Below are 17697 nucleotides of genomic sequence, written 5' to 3'. Positions count from 1 at the left end.
AGCAAACATCCAACTAGAACAAACAAAAAAATCAGCTTGACACTGATTTCCATTGGGTAAGAGACCAAAGAAATCTTCCAGGACAGGCCACCACAGTGCTTTTACCTGATTAACACAAAACAGGGCATCTCCTGATAACTTCTAGGAACAGGCAGTAGTTCTTCAAGTATCCCGGTCCTAAACTATTTACAGTTTTTAACATGTTCATCTCAAAGAATAAGTAGCTTAACAAGTATTCTTCTGGCTATCTTCCTGAATCAACTGCAATGTGAATTTATACTTGTAGATTCAAATGATAAATTTGTTTATAAAAAAAAACCCAATAAAATACCTCAACCCAACCTTTGAAGTACAAAAATATATATATTTTATTAAAACACAGAGTTAAGGCCACAACATTTCAGTAGGACTGTGATACTCATCTTTGTTGCAGTAACTAAAAATATTAATACAAATAAATACTAGGAAGTTGGTCCAAAATCAATGCAAATCAGTTGAAACATGCTAATTTTACAAAAAAATCCATCAATATGATCATTATATATCTGCCATTATCATTTTCAAGTATAAATTGCAGTATCTGCTTGCAAGCTGCCAGTTATGACACCACATTTATGCAAGCTTTATAAATTTAAGCATCAAAGTATTACACAGGTAGAGGACGTCTTTTTGGCCTGATGTGGTGCCTCCTTTTGATTTTCTTCAGCATGGTTCTGATTTTCATCTTTACTCTTCTCTTTAGGTAAGTCTCCTTGATTGCCAGTTTCCTGCTCACTGTGAGGAAGATTTTCAAGTTTGTTTTCATCACAGCTGTGTGCATTCTTCTGCTTTGAAGTCTTTCGCTTAAAAAAAGAAAACTAAAACACACATAGAAAAACAAAACCCACATGCAATTATTAACTATTTTGAAAACCATTGAGTATGTTTGACAATTCTTTTAAGGCAGAAAAAGGAGTCTGCATGCACAACTTTTTATAATATGAAACAAAATGTTTATATCTAGAGAGATGTTTGCAAGTTTGTCTCAAATATCTGCATCTTGATCAATGTTTTTTTCAGAATTTAAGTTCCACTGAGTTAAGAAGGCTTACTTCCAAGTAAGTCTTGCAGAAAGCATAACACAGTACTGCAATCTTAAACTAGTTAACTGTGCTAGGACTACTGCCAATAGAAGCAGGATGAAGAAGAAACATTCCTAATGAATTATTGTAACACAAACAACAAAGCATTATGCAACTTATGATAATTGATAACAGATGTTTGTTTACAACATCCAAGTAGACTGCAAAAGATTATGCTCAAAAACAAATGGGGATATGTCAACAGAAACATTTGCTGCTTTCAGACTGAACAACTAATTCAGTCTGTAGTACTCTTGGTTGCAAATTTATCTTATCTAAATAAGCTGCACCCATCGTTTTCCAAGGGAGAAACAGTGATTAACTCCCATCCTGAGAACACATACTTGGAAGAAACTTGGATTTGAGTCATCTAAAGTTTCATACAAGGGCAAAGCGTCTTGACAATTCACAGATCATGCAAACAAGCTAGACAATACTTTCAACTTATTAAGGTATGCAAATATGGTGCAGATTTTCCCATAAGTACTAATTTTGACTACAGGATCATGAATACATCTTTTCGATGTTCCTTCATTAACCTCCCTTGCTCCACACATAACAAATTAGCACATCTGAGACTATGCTCAAACCTTGGTTCTTGACATGATTTTTCAATGTGCCATCTTTTTTTTTTAAAGAGCATTCCAAAACCCTCCACCTGCAGTCTGAAGTTACATAGAGTGTTCTGCCACATGCTATTTCTGCATGCTGAATTGGTTCTTCGTTAAGAGAATTTAGTAAAAAAAAAAAAAAAAGGCTAGCAACTTTATATAATCAACAGGTTATATACACTGCTCAAAAAAAGAACAATTAGCACAATGTATAGAAACATTCCAGATTAGACTACTGTGGTTTGATATTTAGTAGCAACGTACTGCTAGGCACTGAACACAGAAGCCACAGTCTTCGTTCCCAGAAAGACTGCAAACCAATATCCCTATTCTAAACATACACACTTGGAAATAGCACTGGGTTATGCATAAGTAACCCAACCAGAAGCTTGACTGCCATTAAGATTATCCATAATTGCCATGTATCAGAAATCGATAAAGTACGCAGAGACACAAAAAAGCCATGCTGCCTTGTTTAAAAACAAGAGTTTAATGGGCATAAATGATTTTATATGTTTATTTGTCACTGTAGTCAAAATAAGGCTGCCTCTCCCACCCTTTAGAAAATATTAGTTTAGAAGAAAACTGTCTTGTTTTACATTTTGCTAGGTTTCGGAATGCCCAGGCACATTCAAGAGGGTGAAAAACCATGATAACCTTGAGAAAAAGTACTTTGGTATTTCTTGGGAAGATGTTGATTTGTTTCCATTGAAACCCTATTTTAATATCTGTACCCCAAATGCATCTGTCCAGAGCCATTACTGATCCTTCCCCATCTTCACTATTTGTTCACCAAGCATCCTGCAGATTGCACACCCTACTGCACTGTGTACAACGATTAGTAAAAGTATACATTGAGGTTGCAAACCTATACTCATTTACTTGGGAATAAGGCCCAATGCAGGTGGTGCTGTGGTCTAAACCACACAGCCTAGGGCTTGCCGATCAGGTCAGCAGTTTGAATCCCCGTGACGGGGTGAGCTCTCGTTGCTCGGTCCCTGCTCCTGCCAACATAGCAGTTCGAAAGCACGTCAAAGTGCAAATAGATAAATAGGTACCGCTCCGGGAAGACGGTAAACGGCGTTTCCGTGCGCTGCTCTGGTTCACCAGAAGCAGCTTAGTCATGCTGGCCACATGACCCGGAAGCTGTCTGCGAACAAACGCCGGCTCCCTTGGCTTATAGAGCGAGATGAGCGTGCAACCCCAGAATCCGGGACTGGATCCGGGACTGGACCTACCGGCCAGGGGTACCTTTAAGGCTCAATGAATAGGACAGAAAGTTCTAAACATGGTTTCAGGTGCTTGTCAGGTTTAATAATAACACTTTCCTTCTGTTGGGGGTCAAGTTATCCAGGATGACATGCAAAAAAAATCTTTTTTTACCCTTTTTGCCTTCTGCGGTAGTTTTGTCTTGTCCTCGTCACTGTCTGCGATTGGTCCTGAAGAATTGTTTGTGATGCAAGCTACTGCAGTTTCACACTCTGAAAATAACCCAACAAATTAGCTGCCATTTTCAAAGTCCCACTTCCGACTAATTCAGCCAACACAACCTTAAAGTCATGAGCCATTCATCTTAAACATGGAGGCAATTAATGGGATATTAATCAGTAAAGCTAAAACTAGACAGCAAAACCTTAAGAATTTTATTTTTATTTAAGTCATATCTATTCTTAGTTGTTGTTCTCATTGGGATCCAGACACTTATAACAGAAGAATGAGTATAATGTTGGTGGGCATGTAAATTGTTTTGTCTAAAAATCTTACAGGCAACAGAAGGCAGGTTATTCTCCATCAAAGCAAGAAAACAACAAACATGACCCATCCCATAAGGTTCCCTAAGATATCTGAGCTGCATTGGAACAGAGGAATGTTCTGTGCTGCTAAGAGTATCTCCACATAGCAGAATAATCCTCCCTCTCTCTTTTGATGCACAACTGAGTTACCATAGCACAGTGGCAGAACACACACTTCATTATTCACCCAGGCCATTGGATCTTCCATTGCTGTGTTCCTGGGGGCTGAGTTTGTTGTAATGGCTGCTCCATGGCTTGCTTTGATGTATTGTGGTTTAATTAGCTTAAGTATATTGTTTTGTTTTAGTGTGCTATAAAACCACCCTGTGGTTTTAGACAAAGGGCAGTCTATAAATAGAATAAAGACACAACAGATCCCAGGTTCATTCCACGGCATCTCCAGAAAGAGCTGGGGAAATCCTGTTGGAAACCCCAATCAATGTAGACAACAGTGAGTGTGACAGATGAATGGTCTAATTCAATATATTGCAGCTCCTCCCAGTTCCATATCATAGATCTTATAACCAAAAATAAAACACACCAAAACTGGTGTGAGAGGGGAGAGAAAACCGGGAGTGGGTGGACATGACACTCAGCTGCAGTTTATTAAGCTGTAGTTTATTGAGGTGGGATTGTTAGGTCTGAAGCTATTTACTTCCTTTCATGTATATCACAGGGTGGGCCTGACTTATTCGTGACAAGGTAGGCAGGTTGATATTGGGAAGACTGTGAACATGGACAGAAAACAGACATTCAGATCACCAGAGACTGAGGAGGTTTTGCCCCCCAAGACAATTTTAGCCCTGATTGCAGTAGATTATTTTTTCCCATACGAAACATAGAATTGTAGAATTGGAAGGAACCTTGAGGGTCAACTAGTCCAACCCCCAGCAGTGCCATAATCTCAACTAAAGCATACATGAATGGTGGCCATAAAACCTTTGCTTAAAAACCTCAAAAGAATTGGAGTCCACAGCCTCTTGTGGGAGTCTGTCCACTGTAGAACAGCTCTTACTGTCAGAAAGGTCTTCCTGACGTTTAGTCAGAATCCCCTTTCTTGTAGAAGGGGAGTTTATTGGCTTGTGGGGGTTTTTTATTCTTGTTTTTATTATGTATTTTCTGTTCTTATATTGTATTTCTATGTTGTGAACCGCCCTGAGATCTACAAATGAGAGTGGTATACAAAACAAACAAACAAACAAATGAGAAAACAAGCTTGCTCCATCTTCCACGTGACAGTCCTTTAGATAATTGAAGATACATCCATAAAGAAGGCTGATCACCGAAGAATTGATGCTTTTGAATTATGGCGTTGGAGGAGACTCTTGAGAGTCCCATGGGCTGCAAGAAGATCAAACCTAACAATTCTTAAGGAAATCAGCCCTGAGTGCTCACTGGAAGGACAGATCGTGAAGCTGAGGCTCCAATACTTTGGCCACCTCATGACAAGAGAAGACTCCCTGGAAAAGACCCTGATGTTGGGAAAGATTGAGGGCACAAGGAGAAGGGGATGAGAGAGGATGAGATGGTTGGACAGTGTTGTCGAAGCTACCAGCATGAGTTTGACCAAACTGCAGGAGGCAGTGGAAGACAGGAGTGCCTGGCGTGCTCTGGTCCATGGGGTCACGAAGAGTCGGACACGACTAAACAATCAAACAACAACAACATGATACCTCCTATCAATCTCCTCTTTACAACGCCAAACATACCAGACTCCCTCATTCATGCTTCATAAGGCTTGGTTTCCAGATACTTGAACATTTTGATTACTCTGCTCTACATACATTCCAGCTTGTCAATAGTCTTCTTAAATTGCGGCACCCAGAACTGGACACAGTACTCCAGGTGTGGTCTGACCAAGGCGGAATAGAGTGGTACTATGACTTCCCTTGATCTGGACACTATATTTGAGTAGATGCAGCCTAGAATAGCATTAGATATTTTTGCTGCTGCTTATGGTCTACCAAGACCCCTGGATCCTTTTTCGCATGTATTGTACTATTGGCAAGCCAGATGTCCCCCATCTTATATTGGTGCAGATGGTTCTTCCTGACTAAGTGTAGAACCATACATTTCTCCTTATCTGAATTCATTTTGTTAGTTTGGGCCCAATCTGTTAAGGTCTTCTTGAATCTTCTGCGGCATTGGCCAACCCTCCCAGTCTTGTGTCATCTGCAAATTTGGTAAGCATCCCCTCAATACCTTCAGGAAAGTCATTTATACAGTCGTTTAACAACAATGGGACCAGGCTAGAATCCTGCAGTCCCTCACTAGTCACCTTTTTCCAGGATGATGAGTAGTGGGCTCAGTTCTGTGGAATTCCCTTCTACTTGTGATCTGATCACTTGTTGAACTTCCAGGGACTACAGAAGACCTTTTTTATTATTATAACAAGCATTTAATTGACATCTGGTTTTATAGGTTTAACCAATTGTTTATCTTTCCCATATTTTATTTCTTGTGTACCACTTAAGAGACAATTGTAGTTAAGTTGGCTCTGCAAACTGACACTTAAAGGATCTCTAAAAAACAAGCCCTATTGTTATGCAGCTCAGATCTTAAAGTTTCAGCCTGTATGGGAACTATAAAACTCAGCAGTTCATGCAGGATCAGGACTTTAATGTATTATTTGGTGTTTGGTGCTTATTTGGTATTCAACCAGAGACAAATGCACTAAAAAATATTTGACAAGAAGTTCCTGAAAGTTAGCTGGAATGAAAACTCAAGGATTCTCTTTTTTCTCCCCACCCTCAGGAATTATAAATTTATTTGAATCTTTGTTTTTACTTGCACGATGAAAAGCAGATAGCAATACATTTTTTTCATACTTAGAAATAGGTAAAACAATTGCAAGGAAACTTCTAGTATCCTGCTTTTTTCCATTTGAAAAATTACAACAATGCAGGCTGAAACAAGATCTAAGACAGCTTGCTGTATTTGCTGAAAGTTTCCTGAAAAAGGCTTAGAACTCTATGCAGTTAATACAAATTGGCATTAACAATGTTTTGTCTCTCCTTTTAAAACTGGCAGGGTTCAGTTCTTTTTCTAGCTGACACAAACCACAATGACAGCGTGGCAAGGAAAAAGGGGCACATAACCCTTCTGAAGTAAACTGTAAAATTAAGACTATATTAGTGACCACCTAGGAAAAAACAAATCTGACAATTCCACCCAGCAAGGGCTATCCTTAATTCATCCATGATATCAATTTATCATTTGGGCAGGTACGTGAAAGGAAGACGAGCTAAAGCAAATGGCTCATTAAAACAAAGGATCTTGTTTATTGACCCACAGAACTGTCAGTCAACACAGAGAGAATTACATCAATTAATGCAAAGCAGGGAAGACATACATGTAAAATAGTCTGGAAGCAATCAGCACCACTCCCTCCTAGCAACTGTCTATGCAGTGAATTCTAGAAAGGATAAAATATTGCACCAGATGAATGAAAGAAGGTGTTCTTGTGTAAGAATCTACCGTACGCTAGTTTCTACACCCACAAACTCACACACCCCTCTCTACCCTCCAAGCACGAGGCATTATGAGAGTTCAAGGGCACACTCCAGCCAGCCAAATACACTTGAAGTAGAAAGCAGGGTGAGTGAGGGTTCCCACAATGGTTTAACCCAGGTAACTGTTCTTGCCTGTCAATCTGCCAACCTGTATCATGTCTACATTAGAATCAGGAGGACAGATAGTATCTTCAGTGGCCAGGATTCTTATCTTCTTGTGTCCCAAAATGTGTTGAAAATAAAAAGGTAAAGGCAAAGGTACCCCTGCCCATACGGGCCAGTCTTGACAGACTCTAGGGTTGTGCGCCCATCTCACTCAAGAGGCCGGGGGCCAGCGCTGTCCGGAGACACTTCCGGGTCACGTGGCCAGCGTGACATCGCTGCTCTGGCGAGCCAGAGCCGCACACGGAAACGCCGTTTACCTTCCCGCTAGTAAGCGGTCCCTATTTATCTACTTGCACCCGGGAGTGCTTTCGAACTGCTAGGTTGGCAGGCGCTGGGACCGAACGACGGGAGCGCACCCCGCCGCGGGGATTCGAACCGCCGACCTTTCGATCGGCAAGCGCTAGGCGCTGAGGCTTTTACCCACAGCGCCACCCGCGTCCCTTTAGCGCCACCCGCGTCCCTTTTTGTTGAAAATACTTGGTGTCAATTACGACATGATGCTGGTAGTTAAATTAGTGTGCTAACTTGTAACTAAAACTGGGTTGTATTTAGTGAGCAATCCCATGGATTGATTTATATACAAAGAACTTAATGCTGCTGAACAAAAAGCACATTTTTAGATTCTATTTAGATGCCTAGATTATTACTTTTTAAAAAACTAAACTAAACTAGATTATGACAAAGATTTTCAGAAGGCCAACACAACTGATAATTTAGTTAACTGCTGACTCTTTATCAGAATGGACACACAGTGCAACCCTATGCATGTTTATTCAGAAGCCAATCCCACCAAGTCCAATGGAACTTAATTCTTATTAAGTGAGCTTAAGACTGCAACCACTTTCTCCTAAGAACAAGAGCAGACAATTAGCCTGCATATAAGCCCTTGATAGAAAAGGTGCAAACAATTACTGATGCTTGAAGAGCTATGACTTCTTAGGAAATAAAACACAGCTCTTATTTGAAGTCAACATTATGCAATGTTTCTAGAAGCAAACAGGTAAAAGTTAAACATTGAAAGTTGACTGGCACATTTGTTCCTACCTTGCTTAGATGGGTCTTCTTCTGTACATGCCTCTGCTTTCTAAAAATACAAATATATAATATTGTTTTAAAAAGTGGTTAAAAAAGAAATACTTAACTGAGAGTACTTAAAAAAAGGAATACACCCACCCTGGGGTCAAGAATGACGAAAGGGAGGATGAAGATCTCCTAAGTCAATACATTCTTTAAAAGAAAATCAAACTATCTCCCTTATTTTCAAATAACAGCCATCATTTAGTTGAAAGAAGGGAGGGAGGGAGGGAGGGAGGGAGGGAGGAAGGAAGGAAGGAAGGGGAAAGAAAGAAAGAAAGAAAGAAAGAAAGATGGGTTCATTGCAACAGCAAAAACGTGTCTGAAAAAATACCGATATTGCAGAATATGATGATTTTTTTTTTAAAAAAGCTGAAAGGAATGCAAACACAGTTTCCTTGCCTTATCTACAAAGTCCACTCTATAGCAGGCCCTGCATGGGTCCCAATTTGGTCTGTGAGCCTGTTTTCCCAAACCATGCTCATCCACCCCACACCTGATGTCATGTGAAGAAACAACTGACAGCTTTAAAGTGCCTTTCCTTTTTAAATGAGGCTTGCTGTTAGTGCCAATCAGCTGTGGTGACAGCAAGCCCTGGTGGGACTGGCTGTGCTATGGAGTGATCCAGTGGTATCGGGACTTGCTGCAAGATTCCTTTGCAACACTGGCTTGAATTCAATATGGCAATGCAAAAGATGGTCCTCTGCAGGCAAGGACTGAGCTGTGCCCACAAAGGAAAAAATTACACCATTGAGACGTCAGGTGATTGAAGGATGGGAGGTTCCATCAAAATGGTTGGTAGGTGGCGAGGTAGGGCAGTATCAGGCCTGCCCACTGACTTTGATCCCCACCTGTGCTTTATAGTCTTGCCCCAGCTTATTTCTGTCCTATTATATTTCCAATACAACCCTACTTGTGAGCTTTACTCCTCCAGTTCCCTCATCTTCCATTGTCCAAAGGTCTCCTGGCTCTCTCAGAAGACTTTGCCTTTCTCTTTTGCTATCCTGTATGCCTGCCATGAACACTGATTTAATGCCATCTCTCTGCCTTCCTTCAAATCCCTCCTCAAAACTTCCAAGGTTCCTATACCCTATTGTACTTTAGTCTGTAACCCAGCCTAAGCCCACTTAACTGAAACATACTACCTCCCATTCTTCCTTATTTCGCCATGTTGAATTTTAGACTGCAAGCACTTCAAGCACAGAAAAATGCACGGAATCCACAATAGAGCTCTTCAATTTGTTTCTTTGTTGTTTAAGTCAGCTGCTTACCTTGAATACACATTAGAAACAATCTGTGGCTGAATTTTGACATGACTAACAGTACAGTGGATAATGGGATCTTGAGAAAGGTACAAAACTGAAAGTGAACAAAATTGTTTCACCTTTATAGTTTCTGTAGCCATCTGATTTGTTTCCTCAATCTCACATGATTTACTGCTCTGTCCCTCATTTTCAGGTGATGGCTCATCATTATGTTCCACTGCAACTGGTTCCTGCCCCTTTTTGTTGTCCATTTCTTCCTCCTCCTCTTCTTCTTCTTCTTCTTCTTCATTATCATTAGTCTCTTCCTCGTCGGATGATTTTTGAACCTGTGAAACAAGTGAATACATTTTATGGCTCTGAACATATGTAGGAGATACACACTGCAAAACAATTTTATGGTTAATATTATATAATATTAAAGCAATCCAAAGCTGCATAGACACTATACCTTCAAAGCACACTGAAAGCATATCTCCACCCCCTGCCAAAAAAAGTATCCTGGGATTATTAAGAGTGCTGGGAGAAGTAAATTGCTGCTCCCATTATTCTTTAGGCCAGGGAGAGTATGTTTCGAATGTGATTTAAAATGTGTATGCAAGTCCAACTCCCCAGTCCATCATGTGGGAGGGAGTTTGAATGAGGTGGAGATGTCCATCTGCTCAGGCCTGCCTGGTTCTGCCGATGAGGGCCTGCTCAAATGACAGCACCAGAAGAAGCTCCCAGCAACAAACCCTGAAATGGGGCACCTGCAGGTGGAGGAGGGCAGAGCTGGGCCACCACAGAATCTGCTGTATCCCAAGTCACCCCTGCTGTTGTCACCTGATGTCAATGATCCTAATCTAGGTTGCCTTCACTGCACCAGCAAGGAGCTGGTACTGTATAGGTATTTTCCTCCCTGCCCTGACTGGTGTGAGCTGCAGTGCTGAGAATGCAACAGAAGCTACGATGCTCCATTAAGCCCCACTGCTGCTGACCAGAAGGTTTCTACTGCAATTTAGATAGATAACAGGAGATGAACCATGATATCCCCAGTAAGTTTAACCCTGAACGTGAATAAATGATTTACCTTTATCGTTTCTGTAGCTGTCTGGTTCTTTTTCTCACTCTCAAATGATTTGCTGTTCTGTTGCTCATTTTCAGGTGCTTGATCATTATCGTGTTTCCCTGTATCTTGTTCTTCAACCTCTTCCTCCTCTATTTCCTCAACCTCCTCCTCCTCCTCCTCTTCTTCTTTTTCTTCCTCTTCCTCTTTTTCTTCTTCTTCATTGTCATGATTCTCACCACCATCACTCTCTTCCTCATCAGATGATTTTTGATCCTATGGTGTCATTGAAGACAGGTATTTTTTTAAGCTTAGGTTTGGCAGAATAAAGGCTTGATAACCCCATATAACCGATATATGAAAACTTGCAAAGAAAGCACTCAACAGGCTTTGCATTAATAATCTATTTTGTAGGTGGTAACAAGTTGGATGAAACGAAGTCCAAAGCAGAGGCAACATCACAATGTCCATGAATCTCAGTGGAAATAAATGTTCCTATGATATTAAAAATAGAGACTATAACATTTTCATATGCATTCTTCCTCACACTATAATACAGATGCTACAGCATGTTTCGAAAATCTCATGTATGATAACCATCAAGGAGATGGAAATGGACCACCAGTCCCACATTTATCAATTAGGTGGGATTCTCCTGTTAAAGGCTTTTCGTTTTGTTTGTTTTTTGCTTTATATTTTTGCATATAAGAACTGTGTAACCCTTTATGAAATAAGGACACTCATTCTTTGTAACACTTGTTTGTATGCTTGGTGTTATCATGCTGAAGTTTAATTAAATGTATATTCTTTAAAATATATATCTCATCTAAAATGTGTGTTGATATTTAAATCTAGAATTGTATTTGATAAAACTGAGGTTTTTGCTAAGCTAATATACTATTCTAATGAGATGGCTCAGTTTGCATGTGCAGAGTTAATTTTTATCCAAGCAATTGTATGTTGCCATGGTAATTATTTTCAAGGAACATGGGCAATGCTTTTATGTTGGGTATTTTAGATAACTACCTCTAATTGCAATTTTTGAACTCTCCAGTATTTAGCTAATACACTAAAATTGATATGAATATTTTTCATTGTCAATCATAGTTACCTACGGAATAGACACAGTTTGTTTGACATACCTGATGTATAAAGAAAACCTGTTCCAAAGGGATGCTGTGATTGTGAATCAGGAGTCAGAAGTCAATGTATTTTAAAATACAGTCACACCCAATGCTAAGCAACCATATCATGTTTTATACAAGATAGGGAAAGGACATGGAAAAAATACATAAAACAGGAAATACATACAGAAATTTCTAGCACACACTGTGGGCATGTCCACACTAGAGCATTTCCATTCACATTTAATATGTGTAGTCAACATGACAATGACATCAAACCCCAATCTAGAAGCTTCTCCTTTATAAATTTGGGTTTACTGGGGATAATCTGATAAAGTGGGGAAATCAGGCTCCACTTGGGGACACAGATTATTTGTTTTGATGTTCTTTTGGGGGTGGATCCATTGTCATTTTCTGCTACTCACCTTTCCATGCCCATTACTTCTTCAATGCTTTCATTACTTTTCCTGCTGTGCTCACAACTATTTCCCGTGCACTCCCTAAGGAATTATTATTTTGTTATCCCTCATATCTGCACAAAACCAGAAAACTGCAGAGGCAAATTTAGAACTGGTTATGCGCTTTAGAACAAGCAGGGATTTTTAAAGAAAACACAACAAGGTGTGCTTGCAACTATCTGTGTGCATGCCTTATCAGTACTCAGTTGGTGCAACAGAACCAACAAATTTGAAGGCACAGACAAATACAAAAGGAAATGCCTATTGGTATGAATGGAAATTTGCTCCCCATATACAAATTCAAGTATGTGTGGGTGTGGACTACTCCAGTCAAATTGAATGTGGAAAAAGTAGATTAACAATTAAATAAAGCTCAAATGTGAACAAGCCCTTAGTCTAGAGATGCTAAATTACCTTCTGGTGTGCCAGTTCCTGGAAAGCAGAGATCTCCTCTTTATGTCCACCTCATACACCTGAAGTTGCTAAAAAAAACCCAGCACTTCTTCTAAACATTTCCCTCTCCCATTTCCACTGTTTTATGGGATCTCTATGTCTTCTCCACGGACCCATGCCCCTGAAATATTTATTACTAAACTAGTTTGCTCAGGTTCCATTTAGCCAGGAGAAAGCAAAGCCAGCTCTCCTCCCCTTCGTGATGCTGCATGGGAAGAGTAGGAAAGTTGTGACAAAGGAAGGCTATGGGATTGGTTACAACTGGGGTCAAGTGTAACACATGTAAGGCAAAGATGGCTTTAAAAATGCAGTCAATTTTATTTACCAATCCCAAGTGTCCCTCACACTGAGGAAATCTTGAATTTGGCAAAGTTCTGCCTCCCTTTTATGTTCTGAGAGATTAAAGGGCATAAACAAGCAGTGGCAGGAGGTAACATGCTAACGTGGGGCTGAAAGAATGAAGATAGCCACACAAACCAGCTAGAGAAAGCATTTATTAGCTCTTCAGTGGTGTTCTTGAGATATCAAAATTTCCTTGATGCCAAAGAAACTATGGTCAGGGTGGAGATAAGAGGACACCCATGTGCAAGAGATAAATCACAGATGAAGGGCAGGATCTCAGTCGCAGAGCACCTGCTGCTTTGCATGCAGAAGGTCCCAGGTTCAGTCCACTGAGAAGTCCGAAACCTTGGAGAGCAACTGCTAACACTGCATAGACAATACTGAGCTATATGGACTAATGGTCTGACTTGATATAAGCAACTTCCCACATTCCAATGAGGCCAGATCTTTGCTTGCTGTTCTATTCACAGCAATTCCCTTTGGCCAACCATAGGCTTGCCATACGTCTGGAAAATTCTGGACATGTATGGAAATCGGATGCCTAAAATAGCATTGGTGCGTGCGTGTGTGTGTGTGTGTGTTGAATTTTAAGAGATGCCAGAAATTTACGGGATGTATGGCAACCCGTTTCCCCCCGCCCCTTCAGTTTTCTGCCCCGCCCCCATTTTTTCAGGGTTTGTTTTTGCTTTTAATTTTTCTGAAGAAGGCTGCGCCCTGGCGGCAGTGGAAGTGACAAGAGGTCACTTCCCTTGGCCGGGGGTGGGGGGCAGGGAGAGGGAGGAGGCGGGGGGGGGGGAGCGGTGAAGCAGCCGCAGCAAGCCTGGCCGTTTTTCGTTTTTTCCGGGGAGGGGATCACGTTTTATTTGTTGCTGTTTTTCTTGTGGGAGCTGGGCAGAGTGGCCATCCAGATGTGCTAGACAGTGATCGCCCTGTGGTGTCACAGTCCTGCAATGGGAAAGCTGGTGGGCCTCCTCCCCCAGGGGTGGCGGTTATTCATAAAACCCTGCTAAGTGTGCCTCGTCTGCAGTTTGGGGCAGAAAAAACACCTGCATTTTCTGTCTTCTTCCTTGAAATCCACGGCTGACAGGGAGGGGCCAAAGATGCTTCTGCTGCTGCCAAAGGCAGCTGGTGCCTTTGAGGGTCCCCCTCCCGCAACAGAATGAGCGCAGCCAGAAGGAGCTCAAGAATTTCGATGGTTTTGTTTATCGGTTAAATTTATATCCTACCTTTTCACCAAATGGTGTTCAAGGCAATCAGTAGCAAGTGAATTAGATGCTCTACATCTGTTCATAACGTAAACGATCATGCAGATGAAATTCCTGCATTGCAGGGGGCTGGACTAGATGACCCTTGGGGTCCCTTCCAACTCTACAATTCTATGATTCTATGAAAGACATATTTGCCAAAGAATTACAATCTGCTGTGTTAAAAAACAAACCAGAAGATCCATTTACTTTAACTGTCTGAATTTTGGAAGGCGAGGCAGAGGAATGCTGCCTAGAATCCATAGCAGTTTAACATTCCTGATGAAAATAGAAAGTAGCTCAAGTTTTCAATCCAGGAAGATTTATACTTAAGATTTATACTCAGCGGTAAGTAAGACCAGAAAGCAAACTAGACATGTTTGTTCCCTAAAATAGCCTGCTATAAATATAAATGCAGCTTTTAAAAGGAATTATGGACACATTTTGTCCCAGTTGCTATTCTTTGAGAAAAGTAAGATTTTGCCTATTTATCCTGTTTAAAATCATGGAATAGGATCTCTGACCCTTTTATGCAATTCAGATTAAGATCACAGTCTCTCTGTATTTTGCCAGAGTAGCCACTTAAACCAGATTCAGCAGATATGCGTCAAGGAATTCAGTATGTTCATCCTTCAACAGAAGTTTTATCTCCTTATTCTTGCCCCTTATTCTTTAAAGATCCAAAGGTGCACATGTGAACCATTCAACTAAAGTTATGCTTTTACTTTTGAATTGCTCCATATTGTATGTAAGCCACCTTGGAAACATTTGTGTTAAGAGGCACTGTAGACTTGTGATAAATAAGAGATTAAAAACCATCTACATGACCCCATGTGTTTTCTGAAAGTTGTATTTTCAGAAGTTGTCTCTATAGAAACCCAAGCTGCTTTTTCAGCTCGTGATGTTTAATTTAATTTCTCCCAAAAAGAAATTATCAGAATCATAGCACTGGAAGGGACTCTGAGGGTCATCTAGTCCAACCCCCTTCAATGCAGGAATCCCGTCCACAGAAGTTTGTGCATGAGTCACCAACCTTCTGGTTAACAGCCAGACGCACTGACCCATTGCATCATAGGCAATCCCTGTTTCCCCTACATGCACACTCACATGCATGATCACAGTGGTCCTACTGCTAAGTCCCAATTCTGGAATATGAAACATGTCTATAGGAACTGACTTCTTTTCTACAGTAAAAACAGAATGAAAGCCAAGAGAGCTAGATATTGATCTTGCAACTACAGTATCTATTTTCAGATTGTTTACAAGCTCGTGCAGTTTGTTTATGAGCTTCTGTACATTTTACTTTCTCTTTCCATTTCTAATATACAAGGGAAGAAGAATTAATTATACTTTAGCATCTTCCAATACAGCATCTTTTCCAGATAAAACCATGTTGTTTTCACCACACCCCTACAACGACTGAAACATTGAAGAGGGAAGTTACAATCACTTTAATTCTGAATATGAGCCCAATCAACGTCAGTTAGCCAGATATATTACGATACTGAACTCCACTGTGCTTACAAACACTTAAGACTTAAATAAACAAATCACAGCCTCTTCTTCAGAATACCAGTAACACATTTGGTTCTCCTCCACAGTCAGGATGTTGCCAAGTGGAATGGAAAATGTCTACTTTTTCCTTCAGGCTTGTTTACTAAACATTTTAATTAATAATATACTTTACCTTCCATTCTTTTCATGTTGCTCTATTTTGACACTTTGCCAATGAATTCAGAAATAAGAATTCAATCAAAAGAGGCAAAGAGTGTTTGAGAGAGAAAAGGAGGTTTCTGGAGAAAAATATGGTTGGGGATGACGACAACTCAGCCTTTTGCTCAATCTCTCTTTGTAGACTATGGAGTCCCGGATCAACAAAATCAGTACTAACATTAACTTTCATTTAAGTGCATCTTGCTCTCAACCAGAAGACTGGTGGTTGAAGCCCACACGGGGATGGCTGTGGGCAGGATTCCTGCACTGCAGGAGGTTAGACTAGATGATCCTTAGCATCCCTTCCAACTCCACAATTCTATGATTATGTGAGTTGCACAGAAGCTGCAGCCTTTGTAAACACTGCAGAAGTCTGTGATGATGTCACCAAATCATTATGTACTATTAGTACAGTCGTACCTTGGTTCTCGGACGCACCAGAACTCGTTCATTTCGGCTTCCAAAAGATCGAAAACCGGAAGTGAGTGTTCCGGTTTTCTAATGTTCTTTTGGAAGCTGAACGTCTGATGGGGCTTCTGTGGCTTCTGATGGGCTGCAGGAGCTTCCCGCAGCCTATCAGAAGCCACACTTTGGAAGTCAAATGTTTTGGAAGTTGAACAGACTTCCAGAACAGTTTCTGTTCGACTCCCGAGGTGTATGGGATTATGACTATGTAAGGACAAGGCAGTTGAGAACAGAATCATAGGCACTAGTTTACTACTGCAAGGACGTGATTAAATTTTGACACAGATTTTATTTGTGTATTTATCTAATCCACTTAAACAAAATAAGGACCAAAACTTTTTTTTTGGAGGGGGGGGGGGGAGATGTACAAATAAAGTTGTAAAGTTGTACAAAAGAAACCTCAGCAAAATGTCTACTAATGTGTCTAACGCTGAAACTGAATGGACATAATTTTAAATCTCTTCCTCCTAACTAAACACAAATGATCCAGGTCTTAGTACTTCCTCCTCTCTGTAATAATCACAATATGCAAGTACCATATTTTTCTGTTTATTAGACGAGGCTCAAAAACCGTGTCAAAAAACTGGGGTCGTCCAATACATGGATACTGACATGGGGGGGGGGGGGAGAAGCAGCGCACCTGCCAGCCAGCTGCTTGGCGGGAGCGCAACTTCCCCCGCTGCTGCAGTGAGTGCGAAATGATCTAGGGAGTGTTTCCTGCCCACAGCTGCATGGGGGAGGGGGGGAGCTGTGCGCCGCCAGCCAGCTGGCTGGTGGGAGTGCAACTTCCCCCGATGCCACTGTGAGCAGGAAACAGCTGCCCGCAGCTGCGTGGGGGGAGCTCAACAACTTCGGGCCGTCTCCCCTCATTTTCTTAAAATTGAGTCCTCAGAAATGGGGGGGGGGGTCTTATACATGGGGGCGTCTTATAGGCGGAAAAATATAGTAAGTGCTGATTTACACAAGTCAATGTCATCTCTTGTTAGATGTGTGGTACTAGTTATTTGAGATAGGATGATAGTTATTACTGAGCGCATGATGTTTTACTGTGGTTTTATACTTTGCTGGAAGCCTCCCAGAGTGGCTGGGGCAACCCAGTCAGGTGGGCAGCATATAAATAATAAATTATTATCAAATTATTATTCAGATGAAATCCTGAGCTGCAAGGAGACCCAGTATGGATGTTGAAGCTGTCCACGACAGCAGCAAGGTTTGGGGGTCTCCAATCCTTCCTCCCATTTTTCATATATGCAACTAAGTATACATCCAAATAAAATGTCCCAAATAAATATGCTTGCATAGCAACAATAAATCA

The 17697-nt window shown here is 40.9% G+C and overlaps 2 protein-coding genes across 5 annotated transcripts in view; both read right to left on the bottom strand.

Moving 5' to 3' along the window:
• Window positions 1-343: 343 nt before the first annotated feature.
• The window catches only part of RPGR (retinitis pigmentosa GTPase regulator), a 34864-nt gene continuing 17510 nt past the window's right edge, over window positions 344-17697 (bottom strand). For 3 of the 4 annotated variants that reach the window (XM_083439131.1, XM_083439133.1, XM_083439132.1), the window contains exons 14-18: window positions 10608-10859; window positions 9661-9867; window positions 8247-8286; window positions 3116-3213; window positions 344-857 (exon numbers count right to left, since the gene is read on the bottom strand). In XM_083439131.1, coding sequence (XP_083295257.1) covers window positions 639-857; window positions 3116-3213; window positions 8247-8286; window positions 9661-9867; window positions 10608-10859 — 816 coding nt within the window. In that variant the 3' untranslated portion in view covers window positions 344-638. Of the gene's footprint in view, window positions 858-3115; window positions 3214-6783; window positions 6941-8246; window positions 8287-9660; window positions 9868-10607; window positions 10860-17697 lie in introns of those variants that run through there. The other variant, XM_083439134.1, reaches the window with a different exon arrangement.
• The window catches only part of LOC310676845 (uncharacterized protein), a gene marked incomplete at its 3' end in the record, with an annotated part of 3259 nt that continues 982 nt past the window's right edge, over window positions 15421-17697 (bottom strand). The window contains exon 2 of the mRNA XM_083439023.1: window positions 15421-15522. Coding sequence (XP_083295149.1) covers window positions 15421-15522 — 102 coding nt within the window. The remainder of the gene's footprint in view (window positions 15523-17697) is intronic.

This window comes from Podarcis tiliguerta (genome assembly GCF_965153285.1).
Source record: "Podarcis tiliguerta genome assembly, chromosome: 4".
Lineage (NCBI taxonomy): Eukaryota > Metazoa > Chordata > Lepidosauria > Squamata > Lacertidae > Podarcis > Podarcis tiliguerta.
Note: the sequence above shows the minus strand (reverse complement) of the source record. Positions and strands in the feature narration are given on the sequence as shown.